The sequence below is a fragment of the Lates calcarifer genome, unplaced genomic scaffold (genome assembly GCF_001640805.2).
Source record: "Lates calcarifer isolate ASB-BC8 unplaced genomic scaffold, TLL_Latcal_v3 _unitig_90_quiver_1100, whole genome shotgun sequence".
NCBI classification, from domain to species: Eukaryota; Metazoa; Chordata; class Actinopteri; family Centropomidae; genus Lates; species Lates calcarifer.
Window position 1 is genome coordinate 1,407 of NW_026118088.1, and position 23,261 is coordinate 24,667.

Here is a 23,261-nt window from a genome sequence, read left to right on the forward strand (position 1 = left end):
TTAGGATCAAAGGCTTGTGCTGGATGAGGCTGCAGAGGAATTACAGGAGATTAACAGGTGAAAAATATCATCCTAATGTATTTCAAGTCCCCCATTTTCTCTGTTTCTCTCTTCAACTACTATGGACATTTATTCAAGTACTTTACTTAAATACAATTTTGGGGCACTTGTACTTTACTTGTGTATTTCTATTTTAGGCCACTTTATACTTACTACACTCAACTACAGTTCAGAGGGAACTATTGTCAATTGTCTTTTTTGGAGAGACCAGACAAGTGACTGTTGTCTGGCTGCAATAGTCCACTTTGCTGGAGATGATGAATGACTTTCTCAAAACCTATCAGGACACAAGACTTCTAGTTCTTTCTATTTGTTTGCTGAAGCTCAGACCTCAATCTAAATGTCCGGTCAAAAGAAAAAGAAAAAAGTTTTCAGCAAGATACACAGTTGTGAATTCTGATCTGCCTCTTAATTCAAACTGACCAACTGCACAAAACTCAACCAGGCCTACTCTGCCACCATGTGGACACAATGGAAATGTTTGAAATGGTTTTACATTTCTTTCCCCTGCAATGTCCTGGACATATTCTCCCTGATGATACATATTGTCAAGTAACTTTAACATATACAAGCTGAGGCTCATACAAGCATCCGATAGTAGAGGACAGATATTGACTTATTGTGTATAATATAGGATGATGGTGGGATGTCCCATCTGTGTTCTATAAGGCAGGAAGATTGTAAACAGTGTCTGTATTTTGGTAGGAATGTGTTAAAGAAAATATCCATAAGACACCACCAAATAAATTATGCTAGTGATTTTATTCAAAAATTTTCAAAACTTTGGTCAGTTCAGGAGATCACAGGGATGCAGTTGGGTGCTAGATGACCTGAATTGGGGGCTCATCTGCTTCTGCAACCAGTGACTGACCCTGGAAAAAGTCAGTTCAGATTTGAGTCCTTTTGAGATTCAGCATGTTGAATTTATCCTCTTCATTTACTAAAGCGATGTCAACACAAGGAGTCTGTTTACTTACAGCTGCAGCACAGCTGGATGTCTCAGACAGTTTTTCATCACTTTCCAGTGAGCTGATCTCTGGCTCCTCTTTATCAAGATGAATCTGGATGTAAGGTGGATAGCCCTCATCCACAAATCCAGATATATCAGATGGGGGAGCGTAGAGGTATCTGCAACCTGCAGTCTCATAGCCTTGATTCGTACAGGGGTCAAGGTATTTGGAGCTGAACGTGACCTGGTGCAGAGTCTTTAATGTCCAGCTGCTTTCTGTGGCCTCAGTGCTTTGGCTCATGCAAGCCTCAACATCACTCTTCAATCTGCATGAGGCCTTCATCTGGGGAGAAAAGGCTTCCTCTGTGTGAGAAAAGTCAGCACTCATGCTGACTGGCTCCCACATGTTTGGACCCCCAGGTTCTGGAGCAGATTTGGAGGGTCCAGATTCAGGAAAAGCGGGCTGAGATGGCAAGGAGGAGATACAGTCCAGCTCAGAACTGTTACAGGCTGGAGAGTACAGATACCGCCTTTTCCCGAGGACTTTTGTAAGATTACATGCAAAGTGTTCATCATTCAAGCGAGTGACTGTTTGCATCCATCCTGAAAGATAAGAAATAAAAGAAATCTTACAAAATAATTATTTTAAAATGTCTAGATACATTTCCTGATTTTGTTATAGTGTCCAGTAGTGCTCATATCAATCTCTGCTGATGTTTTCAACTGAGCAGGAAATGGAAGGGCAGTCTTTCAGACTTACTGTAAGTTGAAGTGTCATATGTAGGCCTAATATAAAACTTCTGCATTTAAATCATCATCTATTCTGCTGAGTTGTTTAATTATTTTTTTGTTAAAAAAAAAAAAGTAAATACTCTATTAAAAGACCTATCAGTTACATCAAACATAAAATCTACAAAAAAAACTCATAGCCTAGTTATAAAAGATGCAAACCGACAACAGTTAACTATTCGAGCCGCATTAACCGACAGTAGATGTCTAAAACGTCTTACGTCGTTGGAAATGTCTCTCCATGCTTTTAAATCTTTGAGTGAGTCAGTGTTTTTGTCAGAACTGTGGGCACTGATGGACTCGGTTGATCATTGTAAACTGAACGAGGGTGACGTCTTTCTGTCTGCGTCTGACTTCTGTGAGCAGTATCCATAGACTGTATATAAAGAAGGCAGTATCACGTAATGATGACGTTCAGTTCTAATGAATGTTTAGTTGACGTTCAGAGGTTACGTTCATAGAACTTAATCCTGTGCTCACTAAATCTCACTCATATTATTATATTATATTATATTATATTATATTATATTATATTATATTATATTATATTATAATTTTGTTCTTCTTTACCTGTCTTTGTATCTTGGGGCTCTCTCCTGATGATCTCTGAGAAAATTGCCACGTGATTAAACTTCATAAATTGTTGTAAATGTTGATCACAATTAAATGTAATTTCTCTCACGTTTTGTCTAGAAATGTGACAGGTCCAGCACGGGAAGTTCCTGTTTCTCTGCACTGATGTTGTGACACTTGTGTTTCCAAAGTTGTACTGTCAGAGCAAGACGCTTGGACTCTCTCTCTCTCTCTCTCTCTCTCTCTCTTTCCAGGAATTGTACTTTGCCTTGTAGGCACTAGAGGGAGCCGTCTACTTAGTCTCCCCCATTTCCCAAGCTCAAATAAAAGTACAGTATCTGTAAAGTCCAACTAAACTGACTGCAACACAAGGCCATGGGACAAACATTAAATATGAGATGAGTTTTGATGGGAGGTAAAAACGTCAAGCACAAAACAGGACACAGGGGAATAATCCCTCAAGAAAGGTCCCAGGCAGATAGATACTTTGCACTCCTGGACAGCTCCTCCATACCATCAGGACATAAACACACACACATATTGTACATACATACAGTCCACACATCTGGAGTTCAGCACTGGTTCTGTCACTGTTCTCTGACCCTCTCTCTAAATTTATCAGGCCTTGTCATCACGTGTGTCTCTCATATTTCTGCTGGCCATCGGGACCGGCTAAGAATAGAAGCGCACTGACACAGATTAACACGGCTGGTGTCTCTCTCTCTCTCTCTCTCTCTCTCTCTCTCTCTCCCCTCTCTCTTTCGAAAAACCAATTATTTTCCATCTGTCACTCTTGCAACCGTGAAACCTCCTCCCCTCTCTGTGTGTGCCTTGACCTCTTCCTATGTCTGACTATACTGACCTCATCCATTAGTGTACAGAAGGGGGCAAGGGGGTGAAAGAAGAGCAACTCACTGAGGAACCTGTTGTACAAATAGACAGTTAAGATCAGAACAATAACTGTAAGTTTTGATCTGTATAAGTAGTAAATTTGTTGAGCATTAAAGTGGTTATAGTGGCAGGCAAATAACTGTTTTCTCTATTTTTAGCCATCAAAAGGGGTCAACACTAGGCTGCTGTATAATACCTCTTTACCCTCTCAGTCTGGACTCCTGGACCCAGATTGTGTTGTCTTAGCTTCCAAGCAAGACTTTCAAATTCAGTTTGAACAACTGAACAAGTTTACACCCAGAAAATCTCCTCACCACAAACCTTTATCTATAACTATGAATGTGTGGTAGAACAGGATGGACAAGAACGTCCATCAGTGACTCCTAAATGTCATATCTAATCCCGGGATGGAGCGGGATCTCCTGGATATGTGAGGTTGTTCCTCAGTGAAAGAGAGTGTTGATCCAGCACTCAACAGGCACCCAATTACAGATAGCCAACTAAAATATGACTGGCTCATCTGCAGGGTTATTTTGAGCGAGTCCATCCTCAGTTTGCCTATCCATTTCAATTTTCATTTGTCTTTGTCTTGTATGTAAATGTAAAGTGACTATGCTGATTGTGTGTGTGTTGGTGTGTTCAGGTCAGTACAAGTAGTAAGAGTTTAGGTTAGAAAATTAGAGGAGTATATCTTTGATTGTGTTCTCTAAAAGCCGAATGAGCATTTAAAACAGCTAAATGCCAATGCAAACACACCTCACTGCTGCAGCTAATGCAAACAGACCAAACCAAGGCAACTGACTAAAACACACATGCTGAAGCCAAATAATTTAATCAACTACTTGGCAAAAGCATCTGTATCATATGATCTTCCTCACTCAGTTGTCAGTGAACTGTAGATGTTCAAATTTACACTTTTCTGAGCTATTTCAGGACTGAAGATATACAAAGTGGGGTTGTTTACTTTCTTTGTTGTTGCATTTACCATTATAATTTAATAGGAAACCACCAAAACCTTCATTGTGACAATGGTATTGCAGAGCATATTTGTTGGTTGTAGGCCTGCATCCTCCAAACCACTAAACCAAAGGCCAGCCCTCCCCTTCCAGGTGGAATTTCACAAAGGATTACAAGGCCTGAAGAAAAGCTGCCTTCCTATTTATGCATCTCTGTCAGCCGACAGTCTGTCCACAATGTCAGTACAAAATGCTGGATGTGAACAGCTGGGTAAACACAGGACACCAGTGCGGTAACTGAAGTGAAGAGCTTTTATGACTTTTTGTTTAGCAGCCATCATGGCTAAGAGCAGTTAAAACACCATAAAGTTAGTAAGTGGAGAACAACATATCTCTACTGCTTCACAGAAATCCGATTAAACACAGGAGATAGGTCTTATCTTTACTGTGGGCAGTCAGACTGTGAAAGCAAAATTAACCTTCATCAAGGTGATGAGTACACAGAGGGAGGAGCTGGGGTTCTGTGTATACACACTATGGCCGCCAGTGGCCACAAGACTTTGATAGGGTAAATAGTGAATGAGTGAGTAAATGAATATGTGAATGAATATTATATTATGACTGTCAAATTTAAACAATCATACAGTGCATAGCCATGTGAGCAGCCCTGTGAGGAGTGAGCAGGTATTTTGTAACAGACAAAAGCAGTGGACAAATTAAAAATTTGGACCTGGTGGACACAATTCATCCTGAGGAATGCAACAATGCCTGGATCAAATTTCATGGCGATTCATCTGGCTGTTGTTGAGACATCTACTACAAATGTCCACCTCATGATGGCACTAGTGAGATTTTTAATATTTATCATCTATGAACAATGAGTGTCTGCCAGGCAAAACATCCACTAGTTCTTGAGATCATTTCAGTCTGAACCAACAGACCAGCAAAGTGGTGCTGTAATCCCCAGGGTCACTCCATGAGTTAGAGCAATTCAGTGTTAGCCAACCGTGAAAGCACACAGCTTTTTAAAGTATTTCTTATTCTTTATACAACAATTCATTGTTTTCTAAGATTATTGTGCTCATTAGTGCTTCATATGTTGCAATGGCATGTCTAATTCAGATTTTTCGTTGTGATCAATAGAGAAGAAGAACAAAAAACAAAAAAGAGTACACATGCTGCTTATGACAGAGAAGAGAAGAGAGGAGCCCAAACAAAATGGAACAAGTAAGACAGAATGAGGAAATGGATCCAATTTCCTTCTAAGATTCCTATCTCACATTCTTGGGATGGAAAGCCTTGCTGTTGATGATGATGATAATGATAGTGGATAGGTTTCTCTGAGGACAAAAGAAACATGACCATAAGGCCCAGTTGCATTAAGATGGTGATACTGTGATCAAAAAGTATCGGGTTCCAGTCATCCTGTAACATTCAACAGAAAGGATGATAAGTTATGACCTGTATTGGTTAGCTGATCATTTAACAAAAAACAAATAAATGTGTACATCATACATCAAATGCATCCTGGTGGGTTAGTAATCCAAGATATATTTCACAACATTAAAACCAGTAACCGGTTTTAATGTTGTGGCTTATCAGTGTATGTCCAAATGATGACTATGAGATTAAATATCTCAATTTTTTTAGTATCTTGGAAGATGCACCTTTATCCCATATGTCCCATTAGCCTAAATTATTTCGTGATTATGAGAAAATAGCTCAAAAACAATAGTTCAAAAACAATACCGAAGACTTGACCTTGGTTCCCTGCCCAAGGCAATATTCTTGCAGGTGCTACAGCAAGTAATTTTTCACATATGTAATCGTAGTATATTTGAAATAATATGTACATGTGTATTAAAAACGTGAAAATAAATGGTGTGAAATGAAACATAAATAGTCTGCATGCTGTTTATTTTCGTAGTATATTTAAAATAATATGTACATGTGTATTAAAAACGTGAAAATAAATGGTGTAAAATGAAAAATAAATAGTTTGCATGCTTGTGTAGTTGGCCCAGCTGCAGCAGCAGCCTCGGGGCAGCATGAACTTCAGCGTGAGGAAAAAGAAGCTTCTTTGACGTCAGCCACGCTAGATTTCAGCAATCCAAGATGGCGGAGGTGAGCGGGTTGAGGAGCAGAAATCACTTCGAACCCAACTGCAAAAGCCGAGTCGTTGACGAAGGTAAACCGCTGTTGATTTTGTCGAGTAGGTGTGTGACAGTGAGGAGTAAGGAGTACGGAGGTTAGGGAATGGGGGGGTTACAGTTTAAAGTGTTTTTTGTTTCTGTCGCCTTTGTCTTCGGCAACAAACTCTCGCTTTTCCGTTAGCCAGCGCTGTGTTTTCAGTTGGGAGACCCGCGGTGCCCTACCGAATGTGGCACCCCTGCCAGAACATGCCTCTTGTAATTCGTAAAAAATAGTGTAAACAAAACCCAAACTGTTTAGAAAACAGTGACAGTTTGTCAGTCTGTGCTTTATCTGTGTGTAAACATGTTTTCCCAACGTAACTCGGGCTGGAAAACTGATTCTGACCCGGATACAAAATTCAACCGTGGCACCTGTCGACTCATTTATCCGGGCCGTCACTTTCACCTGGCCCACAGAGGACCAGTGGCTTGTCCGTGGTTTCTTGTCTCTGAACCCGGCTGTAGTTGTACAGTCATCTTTAATTGGCTTAAGCTATGCCGTTTCTGAACTTTGAAACAGTCTGCGTTACACCAGTTTCCTGTAACGGGGGTTCACTATACAGTCAACACATACGTTAATCTTCTCATCCTCATGAGTCGGATATTTTTAAATACACTATTATTAGTTGGTTCAGTTTGCCAGCAGACTTATCCACGGAATTGCGAAGTTAATTTTGTCCTCTGAATACAAGTATAGTGCACAGTGTATTTTACAGTAAGGCAAAGTCAAGCAATTGTTAAGGGATAAGTTCACAGTTTTACAAGTCTGTCCTACCACAAGTCAAGTGCCCGTATGCACACTGAAACAGGTTTTATTTCCTCAAATCATTCCTTCTTTTCATACCTGACATTAAAATGATAGGGGACAAAATCCACAACCCTCCATATGAGTAAAACTAAAAGTTTGGTGGAAATTGTTACAGGTATTTTTTCATTATTTACAATTATTTTATAGATAAAGTGATCAATAACTCAACTGAAAAATATCATGATCACGTTTTTCATTCAGAAACCTCCAACTATACAGAATATGTTTGGATCCATCCAGCCACCACAGTGCTGTCCTTCCATAGGATTTAAAGTATCGCAAAGTATGTTATACAGCTGAAGTGTATTGATTAAACTTGAACTGATTATCAACTACTTTGACAGTCAGTTCACTGATTACAAAATTTTCCATGCAGATTGCTTGAGCTATTTCCTGTCTCAATTGTTAGGCTGTGCAGCTTTTCATTGTAGTGTGATGGCACACTGAGTACCTTTGGGTTTTGGACCTTGGATAAGACAAATAATGATGCCACCTTGTCCTGTGACAGTGGAACAACTTTATGATATTTTATAGGCCAAACAGTTTCTGTTAATTGAGAGAATAATTGCAGAATAATAAATAAAGAAAATACTTCTTTGAAAATGAAAACAAATGTACTCCCACACTCTCTTTGCTTTAGCCTGTTATTGTTAAGTCTGAACCTTGTCAAGACTGGTAAGCAAATAGTAAATAATCAGTCTCCAAGGCTCATCACTGAGATAAGGAGTCCCTTATCGTGATAACCCTTATGTCTACTTTCACACAGGCCAGCTGACTCTGTGGCAACACCATTCACTAACTGTGGCTGCTCTTAATCTGCACTTTGTCCGCACAGACTCTCAGTTGGTCCGCTTGCTGCAACTGAACATTTGCCCTCCTTGACTCATGTCCAGAGAGGCCGAGTCAGGTTGTCTTTTGGTGCTGGTGTGCAGGGAAGTCAGTGTACCTGCATCTTAATAAGGGGGTTTCCTACAATCCAATACAGGGGATTCCTTGCTCTCTGTCATAAACCCAGTTTCTGTAGTCCTGTTGTCTTGACATAGAATAAGCAAATGCTGCCTGGTTACTGAAACAGTTTTCCCCCAAATTACTTAAAATTCATAGCCTGGATGTCACAAGGCTAGAGGAATGTGTTGAAACCCTGCTTGAGAAGCTCTGGCATTATTAACCAGCATTGCAACAAAAGAGAGGAGATTTTTGCATGGATTGTCCCGCTTTTGTTAATTTCCTACATTCCTGCACTAAACCTCTTAAAAAGGTCAGGGAAATTTAAAGTGTGAAACCTCCCATATTTAGACAGCTGCTTAAGTAAAGTGGATCATGGCCTTATCAAAGTCTGCCTCAGATATAGTGCAGGAGTCCAGGGAAGGGAGAGCTGATGTAGGACGCAGTGCAGAGATGTAGGCTAGCTTTCATAGACACACATTATTCTTGCCATACATAGTTAAAGCGAGACACCCATCAGAACCAGAGGGGACCCAGGACTGAAAACAGCAGTGTGTTTATCTGCTTTTCGTGCATGATGTGGTGCACAAACTCATTTCATCCTTTGATATCTTTGTGAGTGAGTGCATGGGCAGGAAAACATGTAGGCCAGTTAACATCTGCCCAGACCCTCCATAAGATAAGAAGTAAGTTGGCTAATTTTAGTTCTGCCCTGGTTTTCTGCAAGCTGAGGAGTAGGACAGAGCACTAGTCAATTTATCATGAAGTACAAGTGTAGTAGTGAGTGCACATATCAGCAAAACTAATGGTTTTCCACCGGCTGTTATGCTTCCTTGCATGCTTATTGTGTTTTGTCTCTCGCACGCATTCTGCTGCAATACAGAGTCCTCGCAGTCCCAGCAGAATAGTGTCTTTGTATGTGTCCCCTCTATGGCTGCAGTCTGTGCCACTTCATCCTGCTGAGTGCTGCTCTGGGTTTGATGGGAACCTGCAGTGCCACAGATTGAGGGGAAATGTGCAGGGCTAATTTGTGTGCTGAGCAGATTACTGTAACTGCCCAGTGCTTTGTAGCAGCTCTTCAAACAGTAGTACTGCATTGCTGCTGCTGCTGCTGCTGCCCTTTGGGAATTTGCAGCACCTTCAAGGTGAACTATGAATGTACCTTTTATAGTTGTCTCCTTGAGCAAGAACATCAATTATTCTTATGATTAATCATTGAGTCTGTAACATCTAAGAAAGTAGTGGATTATACCCACATTGTTGTCCTGCTGTTGTTTAACAAGCAGTCCAAAATCAAAATGTATTTTACAGTGATCTTCAACACATAAAAAAGCAGCAAGTCCTGCAATCCAAAGTGACAGAGTGGGTTGGCAGTGCCCAGCACAGTGTGGAGTTTAAAGATCAGATCAGGTTATCATTGGAAATGCTTATTTGAAGTTTGTGATGTTTCAGTTTATTTGTGAAAAAGGTGTGGTCTTTGGCTCTCTTGTTTTCAAACTAAGGTCATGTGAAATCTAATTTGTGTGCTCACGGTTAAAATGACAAATAGTGCTACCTGGAGCTATACATGGAGGACAAGTCTGTAACACAGGCTTTTACAGCATACACTGCTCTCCTCCTGTCAGCTACACATGGGGTGTATGAACATCCAGCTATAATCATGACATTATAGCAAATTTGACTTACATGCTGTATCAATTTTTGTACTGTTGGATGCAGGTGGTGTATCCAAGTTATGTCTGTGTAGCAGTAGGGGGTAATTTGGCCAAATATTTGGACTTTCTGTGGACATCAGTGACTTAAAGTGCAAGTCCTGTGCTTATCAAGGGTGGCAACCAAATTGGTAGGCATGGGTCCTATTGGTTTGCCGAAACTTAATTTGAATGTGGTGAGGGCCATTATGGTGCCACAACTTAGAACAACTGAATGGCTAATCATTTAAGTATTTGAATGAGCAATGCATAATACTTGTTGTTCTACCAGTTCAGTAGGCTCTCTGTTAGGCACATAACCAAGTCACTGTCACTTTCATTGTGTACCTCAGGGAGTGTCATCTTGATCTCCATCAGCAGTTTCATTTAGCTGTAAAGGAAGTGGGGAAAATGATATCCCTCTCTCCAAAAAGCAGGGAAGTAGGGTAAACTGTAATTATCTTAAATGCAAAACATTTTTTTAAAAACAGCCTCGTGTGTGAAAAATGTTCTGTATTGTTTCAGGTTCTAAATCATGAGCTGCTTTTCTTCATCTCATGTGATAATAGACTAAATATGTTTGGGTTTTTACACTGTTGGTTGAACAATTCTAGACATTTGAAGATGCCAGTTTCACCATCGTATAGACCCAATTGATTAATAAATAAATGAATCTGCAGATTAATCAAAAATTATTGTTGGTTGCAGTCCTAAAACGTATGTGACCAAGACAAGCTCCTCATCTGTATCTATAACAGGTCGTGGTTCAGCACACTTGCTTGTACACTGCCGCTGTGGCACAGAGACAGGCAGGAAAGACTGCAGTTTTAGAGGAAACATGTGCCTCAGATTTAAAGGACTTTCACTGAAACATCAAAATGACAGAGAAAGAAAAATGGGAAAGCATTGTCCTCGTAACTTCCTTTTCTTGTGTCCTTTTTGGCGGCCCTTTGTAATTTTCAGTGCAAGGCTATTTTCGAGCTTGACCTAGATGGGAAGACCAGAGTGGATAACAGTATTTAGCCCAGCACAGTATGCTGGAGAGATTCCTGTCCACAATTTGACCCAAATAGAGCATTTCACTTTCTCTTTAACGGAAAACAATAGTCTGTCTGTCACGTAAACAAACTTATCACACTGGAACTTGTTCTTTAGAAAAGCGGTTTTTGGTTTTACCACATAACCCAACCTCCACATTCTTCTCCTCCTTCTCACTTTACACCCTAGAGTTATCGAACTAGTGTAATTTTATCCTTCTCTCCCTACTTTGTCTTGTTATTCAAAGGCTTGAGTGGTGTGGAGGATGTCCCCATTTTTCGGCATAAATCAAAGCCTCCTTTAGCCAAGCCTGAAGACCTGGATGATGAATTGCTTCCCAGGACCATGGCCTCAAACTCGGGCAAAAATGCCAGCCTCACCCCCTCACCAGATGAAGGGATTCACGAAGAGGAGGTAAAGAGTTAATGTGTTTCCTGCTACGGTCCTGTCTATTGACAAGATGCATACTGTGTCTAACTAAGATCTCATGTAGTTGTGACTTTGACTCCTTCTTCCTCTCTCTCTCTGTACTCTATATAGAAGAAAATATGTTTTACATGTGAATTTGGACTTGAAAGATTGTTATAAGGCCAAAGCCATATGGAGGAACAAAGGAGAATAATTTGTTTGGTTTGTTTTTCATTTGTGAGTACGGACTATAGGTCTTAAAGAAGAGGATAGGCAAGAATGGAGATATTCCCAATAAATGTGCTCCATTTACTGAGATTTATTAGCCCAGTCATTATATTCTAAATGACTCAAGTAGTTGTTTGCTCGGTAAAACACCAGAAAAGACCATTGTATTTTCCCAGAGCCTGGTGATGTCTTAAAATAGCGTTTTTTGATTGACCAACAGTCCAAAGCTCAGAGGAAAAGACGGGGAAAAGCAACAAATCCTCACATTGGAGAAGCTAAAACTATCAAATGTTTTTGCTGGAAAGATGACGATTCAGCTCCAACTTAAATCCTGAAGACAGATTGAAAAGAGAACCCAGAAGAAAGAAGATGAACTTTGTATGATTAAGAACAGCTGAGGGAGGTATTACATCTATGCAGTTGGTTTGCCTAAGCAAGTAGATAATCACCATGCCAGCTTCTGATAATAAAAACTTAAAGACACCTCACTGTAGATGTAATCCCAGCAGAGAAAAGAAAGTCCTTGTGATTTTATGAAGCATTTACAGTCTCTGGGGAAAAATTGAAATATTCTACCTTTTTGTGTATTTTACTTGTGAAAATCCTTGAATTCTAGCTGTGTCTTTGCTTTATGTCAGACTCCTGAATGTGTTCTTGTTGCCTCATTTTGTCCCTGACGCTTTACTGGCTGATCTCAGCTCTGTAATTTTCATTTCCCTGTTTCCTCCATGAAAGCTGCCTCGTCAGCACAGTGTAATCGCTTGAACCTCTCTGGATGCCAGGGAAAGCCCTGATTGATTGCAAACTCATGTCTCTAGGCAGTGATAGAGGAAGAAAAAGCCAGGCCCATCCAGATTGTCCTGGCCAATGAGGATGAGCACAGCTTCGAGCTGGACGCCGCAGCGCTGGAGAAGATCCTGCTGCAAGATCATGTGAAGGACCTGAATGTGGTCGTGGTGTCTGTGGCCGGGGCTTTCCGCAAGGGCAAGTCCTTCCTGCTGGATTTCATGCTGCGATACATGCACAATCAGGTGAGATTAATAATGTGTGACTTTCATGATGTTTCTGGACATAAAAGGGTATATATTCCTGTGGAGGGACACTCATTCAGTTAACAACAAAACACATAATGTAAGTTGTTCCTCTTATAATTCTGCATATTGAAACTCTTTAAAAGTATCCTTGCATGATGCTGACTGCCACAGTGTTGTTTTTATTAATAAAAAAGGAATATGATCTGTTGAAGAATCAGATGGTTTTTTTAAGGAACACATTTGAGATTTTAACTTTAGCAGTTGATGGGCTCATCAACATCCTCACTTCCTCAGTGCCCACTTTATTAGCTACACATGTATACTCTAATACAATACAATCCAATACAACAGGCCTGCCATAAAATCCATCTTTACAAAGCTCGTAATGTCAGTTTTTGGTGACAAAAACATGTGTAAATTCAATTATATATTTATTACAGAAGCCACAGTAAAAAGTGGTGTTGTTCTGGACTATAGTATATTGAGAGGTGTTTCTATTTTTTGTCCTCCCTGTTTACAAACATGTCAGCGGCAGAATATTAGAAACACCTCTCACTATAATGCAGTTCAGTACACCACCACCACTAAGTATGATCTCAATGCTGAAAGGTTGTTTAATTGACAACTGAACATCATAGGCACCATTAAAGTAGAATTTATGGCAAAACAGTTGTGCTTTATTATATTAGACTGGGCAAACGCACAGAGATATCAGTCCTGATACTTGTATGACATTTTAAGTAATTATTTCCCAATGCTGATCAGTTGATCTGACCTCATAATCTTCGTAAGTCCATACACAGCATCAGTGAGATCAGTAAAATAAAGTGTTCCCACTACAGCAGATGAGATTACAACCAGTACTAACATGTGTACCTGAATGTGACAAGCAAAGACAAGTGCTTCTTGTTGTTTCTCATACTGAGATACTTACTCAGCCAGGTGAGTAAGACGTGCTGCAAGGGGTGTGAATAAAACTGGGCGGTTTAACTGGTCTTAACCTCCTGGGTAGGCGAGACTTGTGCTATTATTTAGAGTTTCAAAATGAGAGTTCTGGACTTACGATAAGTAATTTAATATTGCCATAAATTAAGTTGTTAAATGACTTCTATTAAGGGTTAGCTTAATACAAGCAAGTGTGAGCAGTTGAAGTGATGTCTGAATGACACAAAGTAGTACATCACATACCTACACAGTTCCTATGTACACCCAAACACTCTTGTCTAAGAGCACTGTCCAACACTAGTTTCAACAACTAGTCCTTCAGAGCATCAAACGGCAGCTGGACTCTCAGAAGTAGCTCGGCTCACCTTACGCTTGCTCACACATATTCTGTCTAATACACACACACACACACACACACACACACACACACACACACACACACACACACACAGAGGAAGAATGTTATGACCCTTTCTCACAGCTGTTGGGTAGCATGAACATGGGCATTCATGCAAGTCTGACCTGAGGGAAACAGTGATACCTTTTATTCAGCCCATGCTTCTTTATATTCAGTTACATACAGTAGTTAGTGTTACTAATGGTATTAGGTGGTTTGTACTACTTCTACAGTGGTGTAATTATGTGGAATATTATTGGTTTGCAGGTATTTGTTTTTATCAAATAACAAATCATCATCTTGCTCTGTCATAAGATCGTAGTTAGTAATGCAGGAGTGATGCACTCTGATGTTGTATAACCAGGAATCAGTGTTCATGCATCCTTTGAATTGCAAATCAGGTATTTCGAGGCTTGTTCATACATTTCCTGTTTGTGGTCAGTGGCTCTCCCCACTTGTCAGCCAGAAGTACAGACAAGGTCACAATGTTTTTCTTTTAATTGAAGCTTATTTTGTCTGTTTTTGGAGGGGTGACACAAAAATCTTTCTCTTGAAATATTTGATTTTTGTTTTTGTTGTCTAATTCTAAAATTTTCTGTCACTTGTTATTGTGGCAGCTACATTTAATTTAGTGTCTTCAAAAGTGACCTGTTCTCACCTGTTACTGTGTGGACGCAATACACTATAAAATCACCAATGGCTTATGTTCATCCCAGTCAGCGGTTGTGTGAACGTTCAGATGAAATTTTATACAGGGTTTGGAAGCATTGTGGTCAAAGACAAACAAACACTCTTCTCTGGTGAGGGTAATTAAAATAAGTACAACACTAAAATGCAGTATAGTATTTCACCACAAGTATTTTTCTCATACCATTACCCCACCCCCCTCTCCACAATCTCTGTCACTTCTTTCCTGTCCCATCTCTGTCTCCTCCTCCTCCTTTCGCGCTGCAGCAGAGTGAGCCGTGGATTGGAGGTGATGATGAGCCCCTGACGGGGTTCACCTGGAGAGGAGGCTGCGAGAGGGAGACCACAGGAATTCAGATCTGGAGTGAGGTGTTTGTGGTCGACAAGCCAGATGGCAGCAAGGTAGACAAACAAAATAGTCCCTATATGAGCTTTGTGAGAAAATGCTGTTGTCACGTATGGTTAAAATGTGTCTTTGGGAGAACTTGATAAACAATTTAAAGGGAATGCACAAAAACAAACACTGCCTGACATACAAGATGAAGTTGCCAGATTACATTTGTTGCATTTTGTCCCAACAGGTAGCAGTACTTCTTGTTGACACTCAGGGAGCGTTTGACAGCCAGTCCACCATTAAGGACTGTGCTACTGTGTTTGCCCTTAGCACAATGACCAGCTCTGTACAGGTGGGACTTAAAGCGTGTTTTGTTTGGAAAATATGCTGTTCCTTTTTCCCCCTAAAGTATCAACATTTATGTGTCATGTTGTTTGTTTCTTTGTCTGCAGGTGTACAATCTCTCCCAGAACATCCAGGAGGATGATCTGCAGCATCTGCAGGTTGGTGTAATTTCTTTTCCCTCCAGGAAAAAGCAGCAGCAAAGTCTGTGACAGTTTTTTCTCTTTTCTGATGGTCATTTATTTTTCTCACCATTGTAGCTCTTCACAGAATATGGTCGGCTGGCAATGGAAGAGATCTACCTGAAACCTTTTCAGGTACTGCCTGCTTCTGTTCTATACACGCATGTAGTGTGGACATTTGTGTAGTCCCGTCTGTTAAATTTTGCTACTCAATCTGTTTGTTGTGTGTTTCAGTCCCTGATGTTCCTGATTCGGGACTGGAGTTATCCTTATGAACATGACTATGGCCTGGAAGGAGGCAACACCTTTCTGGAGAGAAGACTACAGGTGAGAATATTTTTTTTGAAAGTTGAAAATGCACACCTGTTTTAATGAGCACACAGGTTGGTGGAGAGAGGAAATATTTTTCTACTCTGATATTTCTACACATTGTTGAAGATATTTATGTAGAGGGTCACTCAATCACTGTTCCTGTCAGACACACCACACTTCCTTTTTGAAAAGCACACACATACTTAATGTCAGTGCTCAGGTGTTTGCACAGATTTGCTTAACGTGTGTACATATTCACAAATCAGTCAATGACAAAAGACAAGCACACACTTTCACTGTGAGAGTATATTGTTGTCTGCTGACACAGGTAAAACAGAACCAACATGAAGAATTGCAAAATGTGAGGAAGCACATCCACTCCTGCTTCTCAAACATCGGCTGCTTCCTGCTGCCTCATCCCGGCCTCAAGGTCGCCACCAACCCGTACTTTGACGGCAGGCTGAGAGGTTAGAAAAAATGAATAATGAAGAATGATGGCTAAAGGCTGCTTGATTGAAATGTCATGCTCCAATGGGACACTCAGCGTGCGTGTTTGTGTGTTTCAGACATCGATGGTGATTTTAAGAGGGAGCTGGCCAAGCTGGTGCCTCTCCTCCTGGCCCCAGATCGACTGGTAGAGAAGGAGATCGGAGGCAACAAAGTCACCTGCAGAGATCTCCTGGAGTATTTCAAGGTCCTGCACAATTTTACTCAAGTCCAGTGGTTTTCACACTGTCACAGGCCAATGAATATAAAGCCTCAGATTATTCACTCTGCTGCTCAGTCTGCTAACAGAGAATGAGTCATTTAAGGGAAAAAAACCAAACAAAAGCTTTGGGGTGAATAAACAACACTGAATTGTTTTTGATATTTAGCCACAGTAGACACCCAAGAAATCCTGTGTGGCACACTGTAGAGAAAAGAAAAAACACTTGATAATCACATAATATGATAAAGTGAAGACTGTGTCAAACCAGCGACACACATTACCAACAGTTTTGGTTGTGGTTTGCAAAGTCTGGTTTTAAACTTTCCATTTAGTTTGACACAGGACACACAAGAAGTGGAAGTAACACTGGTGTGCTAAGTGAATTATGCTTCAGTGTTTGTCAGTACACCCCAGCCTTGTGTATTTACCAGGTTGTCCCAGTGTTAGCTGTCAGAATATTAACATGGTACAGGAAACACAGTGTGATAATCTGTATTATTTGACATTCCTGCAGGCTTACATAAAGATCTACCAAGGTGAGGAGCTGCCTCACCCGAAGTCCATGCTGCAGGTTAGTTTCTGTCCCAAAACTGAGGGATCTTATTAAGTATGGGTCTGACTTTTTAGGTTTTAATTCTTATCTCCTATGGTCATTGAAGATATCTCGAATCTCATTGTTGTTTCTCAGGCAACAGCAGAGGCCAATAACTTGACTGCTGTGGCAGGAGCCAAAGACATGTACAGCAAGAGCATGGAGCAGGTAACAATATGTCTGTCTTTCACAGTCCTCATGAATCAATAACCCAAAGGTTATTAAAGTCCAAGGACCACCAGGTGTTGTTTGAAGAATGGCATGGTACAGTCATGGTCTAATTTTAGTATTGGTGTGCTCCTGTAGAGCTTGAAACCATCTTTGACTTGTCTTCTGTCCTTATCTTATCAGTCAGTCACACTCTTCCTCTGTCACTTCTAATGACATCTCTTTCCATCTCAGGTCTGCGGCGGGGACAAGCCATACATCGCCCCGGCTGACCTGGAGCGTTGCCACGGGGAGTTTCGCGAGCACTCGGTGCGTTACTTCCGCTCTGTGAAGAAAATGGGCGGCGAGGAATTCTGCCAGCGCTACCAGAACCAGCTGGAGTCCGAGCTGGACGAAGCCTTCACCAACTTCTCCAAACACAACGACGGCAAAAACATCTTCTATGCAGCACGCACACCCGCCACGCTGTTTGCGGTCATGTTCGTGACCTACGTGGTGTCTGGGGTGACAGGCTTCATCGGTCTTAGCACCTTAGCAGTGCTGGCTAACCTGGTCATGGGCGTGGCGCTGCTGTCCCTCTGCGCCTGGGCGTACGTGAAGTATTCTGGAGAGTTTCGGGAGGTGGGAACGATGATCGATCTGGTGGCTGAGACACTGTGGGAACAGGTGGGTAGTTATTGTGATAGAGTGTGTGTGTTTGTCAGGTTAATCCACGTGATGAGAACAGAGACTGTCTTGTAGTAATCCTTATTAGGTTGGTAGGTTAGGTTTGGTTTGGTTGAAGGGTAACACTGTCAACAGTTAAATGACATGACATGTCATGGTTGTTATTTTGGTTATATGATATTCATTTATTGATTTTGTCTTTCAATTAAAAGTTTAGATTATAATTTGTCAGAAAAAAGTGAAAAGTAGTCAGTTTTCCTCAGAAGTCAGGGTAATGGCCTCAAATTATCTTTTTTGTTATAGCAGAACTCCAAAACACAAAAATGTCCCATTTATGTGATATGTAACTGATATGCAACAGAAGCTGGAGCCAGTTTGGCTTTGTTCTTATTAGATAAGTTAAATAATCAGACAGTTACAATTTGCTGTTAGTGTGTGTTTTGTTTTCCCTCAGTTATTTTTGTGGGTTTTTTTGTCTTTGTTTTTGTTTTTTTTTAAATCATTTGAGAAATGGAAATTAAAGGATTTACATAATCTGACCTGAGGAGGAGTTGGTGAAAAATTATGAAAATAGGGTATTAGTTTGGGTTTAGGTTGAAGTGAAAGCTTTAAAATAATAGTTACTTTTTGTTTTTTTATTTATTTATTTGCATTTTATTTCTCCAGGGATATAACAGTATAAAGTGCATGTATGTGTGTTGATGCCACTGGTTTCTACTGTAGTTTTCTGTATTAGTTTGACTTCACTTGAAGTTCCGCTTGTTGCCTTTTTATTTCTAGGTGTTGAGGGACAAGAATCCTCCCATTCCTTCTGTCCGCCACATCCCGTCATCCATCTCACCATGTCTAAAGAACCATTGTTTCATTTCACCTTTCAGCGCTGAGACTCTGTCACCACTTTCTTATTTTTCTCTCTCTCTCTCTTCACTCTTTGTTCAGTTGTTGACCACAAATGTAAAGTCAGCATGTGAACAGTGTTTCTGTTTCTTATCTTTACGGAGTGTTTTGGATCCACCACAACTCAACCCCATGTCTCCCCTGACTTCTCCCTTCTTCCTCTGCTTTTGTCTCTCTTCCCTACCTCCCCTGCTTTACAGAAGACTGTCAGAAAGGTGAGAGGTGCTGGTTCCCATTTCTCTGATTGTCTTCCTGCCCGACTTCCTGCATTTCCTTTCTCTTTACTTTCCCTCTACCTCCTGCTACCAATCCCCTTATACTCTTGTTATATGTGTGGTTCAAGATTAGACCTCCTTTTTTACTGTATGTCCACATTAAGCTGTGGTCACCTATACTTTGTTAAATGCAGCTAAAATCATTATACGTTTGTTCTGATTTACATTTTTTTGAACAACTATGAAACAATGATTTAATTGCAACCCATAAACACTACATGCTAAGCAGGAGTCATTCCCACTGCACTGATTAAATCCTTATTCTGTGTATTCATCTATATTGGCTTTTAAAATCGAACGATCACAGGCAACTAAAGCTCATCTTAACTTTACTATCACACAGTTGCTGACACTCACTGTGCTGGCCCATTGTTTTGGAAACTCTGTTAAACCCATACACAAGCCACCATTTTCAGATTTACACACTCTTGACACCATTTTGGAAAGAAATATGTTTACAAATTTAATTGCCTCAGTGTGGACATACCCTGTCTCCTCTCTCTCTCTCTCTCTCTCTCTCTCTCTCTCTCTCTCTCTCTCTCTCTCTCTCTCTCTCTCTCTCTCTCTCTCTCTCTCTCTCTCTCTCTCTTTTTTTTAAAAATACTTTTGTATCCTTTTTTTTTTTCTCTCCCTCAACTTCTCCATCTGTCTTTCTCATCTTTTGTCCTCTCTCTGCTCCAGTGTCTGTCAGTCAGCCCTGTTCCTTGTTTAACTCTCCCGTTCCTCCCTGCTGTCCTCTCAGGTGTTTTCCAAACTTTTGGAGCCTGTCACGAGCCGCCTGACGTGGCCCGCCTCTCTCCTCCCTTCATTGCCTTCGGGAGCGACACTTGGACTTAGAGCTCTGACTCCTCTCAACAACAACTACAAGAAGACTAATTAGCCGCTTGCCACAGATTTACAGACTGTTAAACTTATTTCTCATATTGAAACTTCTGCTGGCTTCCTTTTTGTTAATTTTCAGTCCAATGGTGCTGGATTCTTACACTTTAACCCCTTGGTGTGGACACAGATATCCTCTGAACACTGATAGGCCAGAATCATCTCAGGATCTCCAGGACACAGAGCCTGCTCTAACGGTTTTTAATTATCTTATATTGTGATGAATGTGGAAAGGATGGTGACCCTCCTTTTTTTTTTAAATGGTCTTTTCAGTTGAAGAGGTTTTGTTCAGTTGTGTCGTGGCTCATTTTGTTCGAGAAGATTGCTTGTCTGGTCAGCATGTTGGACTACATCCTGTTTTTGTTCCATTTATTTTACCTTAGACGTTTTTCTTCCCTAACCTTCTTTTTTTCAGTTTCTTTGTCCCCTCTATAGACTGTTTTTAAATGAGTTAACTTGATTTGTTCTCACACAAAATCCTCTTTTTGTGTCCTTTGCCCTCTCTCCTCTGCTGCAGGTTTTGAAGCCGCTAAGTGAACATTATATGGAAGACAACGTCAGACAGACGGTGGTTAACTCTATCAAAGCCAGCCTGACAGAACAGGGCTCGCAGCACACCAAGTTAAAGACTCACTGACGCTCTTCCTCCTCCTCTTTCTCCCTCGTCATGTTCATTACCCGCCCCCCACCCCTACCCCCGCCCACTCGCTCAATGTGTTCAGTCCTAGAACTGTGGAACTAGTTCAACACCAAAGCTGCCCCTCTTACCCCCCCCACAATCATCACATCACTGACCCGTCTTTTCATGAGCAGCGTGGACCTGTAGGCTCGCCGTCTGTCCTGTTCTTCATCGCCCCCCAGTGCCTCAGAGCAGAAACTCCATGTTCATGAGAGGACTGAGCAGAGAAGCCGGCAGCGTCGCCTCTTGCCAAAACAGGACCTGAAGGAAGGTCATCTTTCTCCTGTGTGCCACGCTGTGATAGATGTTTTAATGCGCACTGTAGGCTGACACAAACACATACACACTTACACACACAGGTTTGCTGGTACCGGACTGCACTTCAGGACTGAGCTGTAATTCAGGGAAAACTGACACCGCTGTGGGCAGCTGTTATCAACAGTGGATGCAAACTGAAACACTTTTCTGTGCATTTAATCGATTTGTCTTACAGGCTGGACAGTTCCGAGCTCAGCTTACTTTCTCTTCAGCCTGTTGAGTAACGTTTCCTACAAGCACAAGTGACTAATCGACTGAGAAAACTAATACTGAGGTGATGTTTTCTTTCTATCTTCTATCTTTTTTTTTTTTTTTCTTTTTTTTTTGTTAATTCAGTAAAATCAGGAAACTTATTTTATTAATTCTACTGAAGTGAAAGTAAATTGACTGTTCTGGTCATGGACAGGCTGGACAGGCTAATTTAACTGTTAAATTTCCAGCCTGCTCTGTTCTGCTAAATTGATCTCTCCTTCTATAAATCTGACAAGAAGAGATGAGTGCAGGAAATCAAGTAAAACTTGTTTGTTTGTTTTTTCTGATATACTAGTAGTTCACTTGCCTGCCTCCATTCATTCAGTTTTTTCACACTAAATTTGGAAGGTGCGTTAACCAGGTAACATTTGTCATAATCAAACTGGGCTCAGGTTGCTTCTAGATAAACCCTCTGTACACATCTGTCTTTCCCTTTAATACTTTGTGATTGTGAGAAGAGAACTGTAGAAAGCCTCAGGCCGCTCAGATTATTATTATTATTATTATTTTTTGGTCTGTTGTTATTTTCAAACTGACGTGTTTTATCTGGCCTTTAGTGTCTTTGTGCCAGTGTTTGGCCCTCTGCATGGTGTTAAGAGCTACTGTAGCATCTAGCTAACTAAGAGCTTTTAGAGCACAGCTAAAGTCGTTTAGCCAGGGAGGGTTGACATTTTGAACCATTTTCTCTTCCACTGCCTTTCATTAAATCACACTAGCATCACATTTTTAGGACCTGCAGACTGTATGTTTGAGTCATGTTTTTAGGGTATTTTGGGGAGATGTAGATCTTTCATAGCTCAAACCCCAATTAAAGGAATACAAGACATTTATTCACTTTCTTGGCAAGAGTTAAATAAGAGGATTGATGCTACTCATGTCTGTATGATGAATATGAAGCTACAGCCAGTTAGCTTAGCTTAGCATAAAGGGTGGAAACAGGGAAACAGCTAGCTTGGCTCTGTAAAAATGTAAAAAGAAATCAAATACAAATATGCCTACCAGCTAAGTAGCATTTTTTTTTATCTTGCTTGTTTAATTTAAACAAAATCATGCAGAGTCATAGGTTTTTTCTTACACTTTAATCAATCAAGATAAAAGGTGCTAATTAGGCTTTAAAGGTGCTGGTAGGCATACCTTACATTTGACAGAGCTAGGCTAGCTGTTTCTCTGTGTTTCCAGTCTTAATGCTAAGCTAGGCTAACTGGCTGCCCACTGCAGCGTTATATTTAAACTGACAGACATGCCAAGCGTATTTCCCAAAATGTTAAACTGTTCCTTTAACAGACAATCGATTATTTTATCCGCACATTTTTTTTCCTTTCTCTGAAAATAAATCAAAATCACTGGACTCTTATCCTTCTCTCCAGTGAAGCATAGGATTATGTAGTCCTCCATCAGAGCTGAGTCTCCCAAAAGCAGCTTGATAAAATGTGATTCCTCCACAACAGGAACCTGACTTGATGAAGAAACCTGCCCCTTTATTTTTTTTAACTTTAGCTAACACATTAACAGCTGCATCACATCTGTCTGAGCTCTTTTGCATTGATTCCATCCACAGTATTTCTCACCTCAAGCACCAGTCTCGTACTGTACAGTCTCTCTTTTTCTGTGTTCACATATTACAGAATCGGGCATGTATGTTGGATTAAATATTTAAATAAACTTTGTATACATTTTATAGTGAATCAGTTGACAGTGGCTGTTTTCTTTCTTTTCTTGATCAACTTAACAGTCTGGTTTGTTAAAGAATGATAAGTTGCTGCTATAGGGTTTACATCAGTTTTCTCATTTTCATGAGGATGGATGTTAATAAAAACGTGTGAATATTTGGATTCTGATAGGAAGCTGTTTTGATTGTGACGAGTGGGTTGGAGACGATGTCTGTCTGCCTTTTAAAGATATCTCTGGTAATTTATTTTTGAATAAAATGTTTACCTTAAGAATAAATCATCAATATAATTCTTTTGGCTCCTTTTTGTTTGTTCCTTAGAGATCATTTCTTTTGTTGTTTGTGTTCTCCATTGCTTTTTTAAAACACATAAGGCAAAAGTCAAAACCCATTCTG

The 23,261-nt window shown here is 40.5% G+C and overlaps 2 protein-coding genes across 3 annotated transcripts; one reads left to right on the forward strand and one right to left on the reverse strand.

Annotated features, from left to right (window-relative positions):
- Window positions 1-815: 815 nt before the first annotated feature.
- LOC108880343 (uncharacterized) lies at window positions 816-2,136 on the reverse strand. The gene is made up of 2 exons (XM_018671812.2): window positions 2,020-2,136; window positions 816-1,612 (listed from the first exon to the last, which is right to left on the reverse strand). The coding sequence occupies exons 1-2, from the start codon at window positions 2,039-2,041 to the stop codon at window positions 948-950; spliced, it is 687 nt and encodes a 228-aa protein (XP_018527328.1). The 5' UTR covers window positions 2,042-2,136; the 3' UTR covers window positions 816-947.
- A 4,127-nt stretch (window positions 2,137-6,263) lies between these two features.
- LOC108880344 (atlastin-2) lies at window positions 6,264-23,155 on the forward strand. Of its 2 annotated transcripts, none has more exons than XM_018671816.2 (14): window positions 6,264-6,406; window positions 11,140-11,306; window positions 12,347-12,559; window positions 14,859-14,993; window positions 15,173-15,277; window positions 15,378-15,428; window positions 15,528-15,584; window positions 15,684-15,776; window positions 16,090-16,228; window positions 16,328-16,455; window positions 16,985-17,041; window positions 17,159-17,230; window positions 17,465-17,896; window positions 20,465-23,155. In XM_018671816.2, exons 1-14 carry the CDS (start codon window positions 6,334-6,336, stop codon window positions 20,582-20,584), a joined length of 1,842 nt encoding a protein of 613 aa, XP_018527332.1. In that variant the 5' UTR covers window positions 6,264-6,333; the 3' UTR covers window positions 20,585-23,155. The 2 variants fall into 2 exon arrangements, with proteins under 2 accessions (XP_018527332.1, XP_018527333.1); XM_018671817.2 differs by having other exon boundaries at window positions 14,862-14,993.
- Window positions 23,156-23,261: the final 106 nt, after the last annotated feature.

What these genes read in the sequence shown, in the direction of transcription:
- LOC108880343 (XM_018671812.2), bottom strand. Translation starts at nt 2,041, where the DNA reads ATGGAGAGACATTTCCAACGAC. An exon ending in GGAGAGACATTTCCAACGAC is followed by an intron (nt 1,613 to 2,019) that starts GTAAGACGTTTT and finishes CTTATCTTTCAG; the next exon opens with GATGGATGCAAACAGTCACT.
- LOC108880344 (XM_018671816.2), top strand. Translation starts at nt 6,334, where the DNA reads ATGGCGGAGGTGAGCGGGTTGAGGAGCAGAAATCACTTCGAACCCAAC. An exon ending in ACAAGCCAGATGGCAGCAAG is followed by an intron (nt 14,994 to 15,172) that starts GTAGACAAACAA and finishes TTGTCCCAACAG; the next exon opens with GTAGCAGTACTTCTTGTTGA. An exon ending in CTTTGACGGCAGGCTGAGAG is followed by an intron (nt 16,229 to 16,327) that starts GTTAGAAAAAAT and finishes TGTGTGTTTCAG; the next exon opens with ACATCGATGGTGATTTTAAG.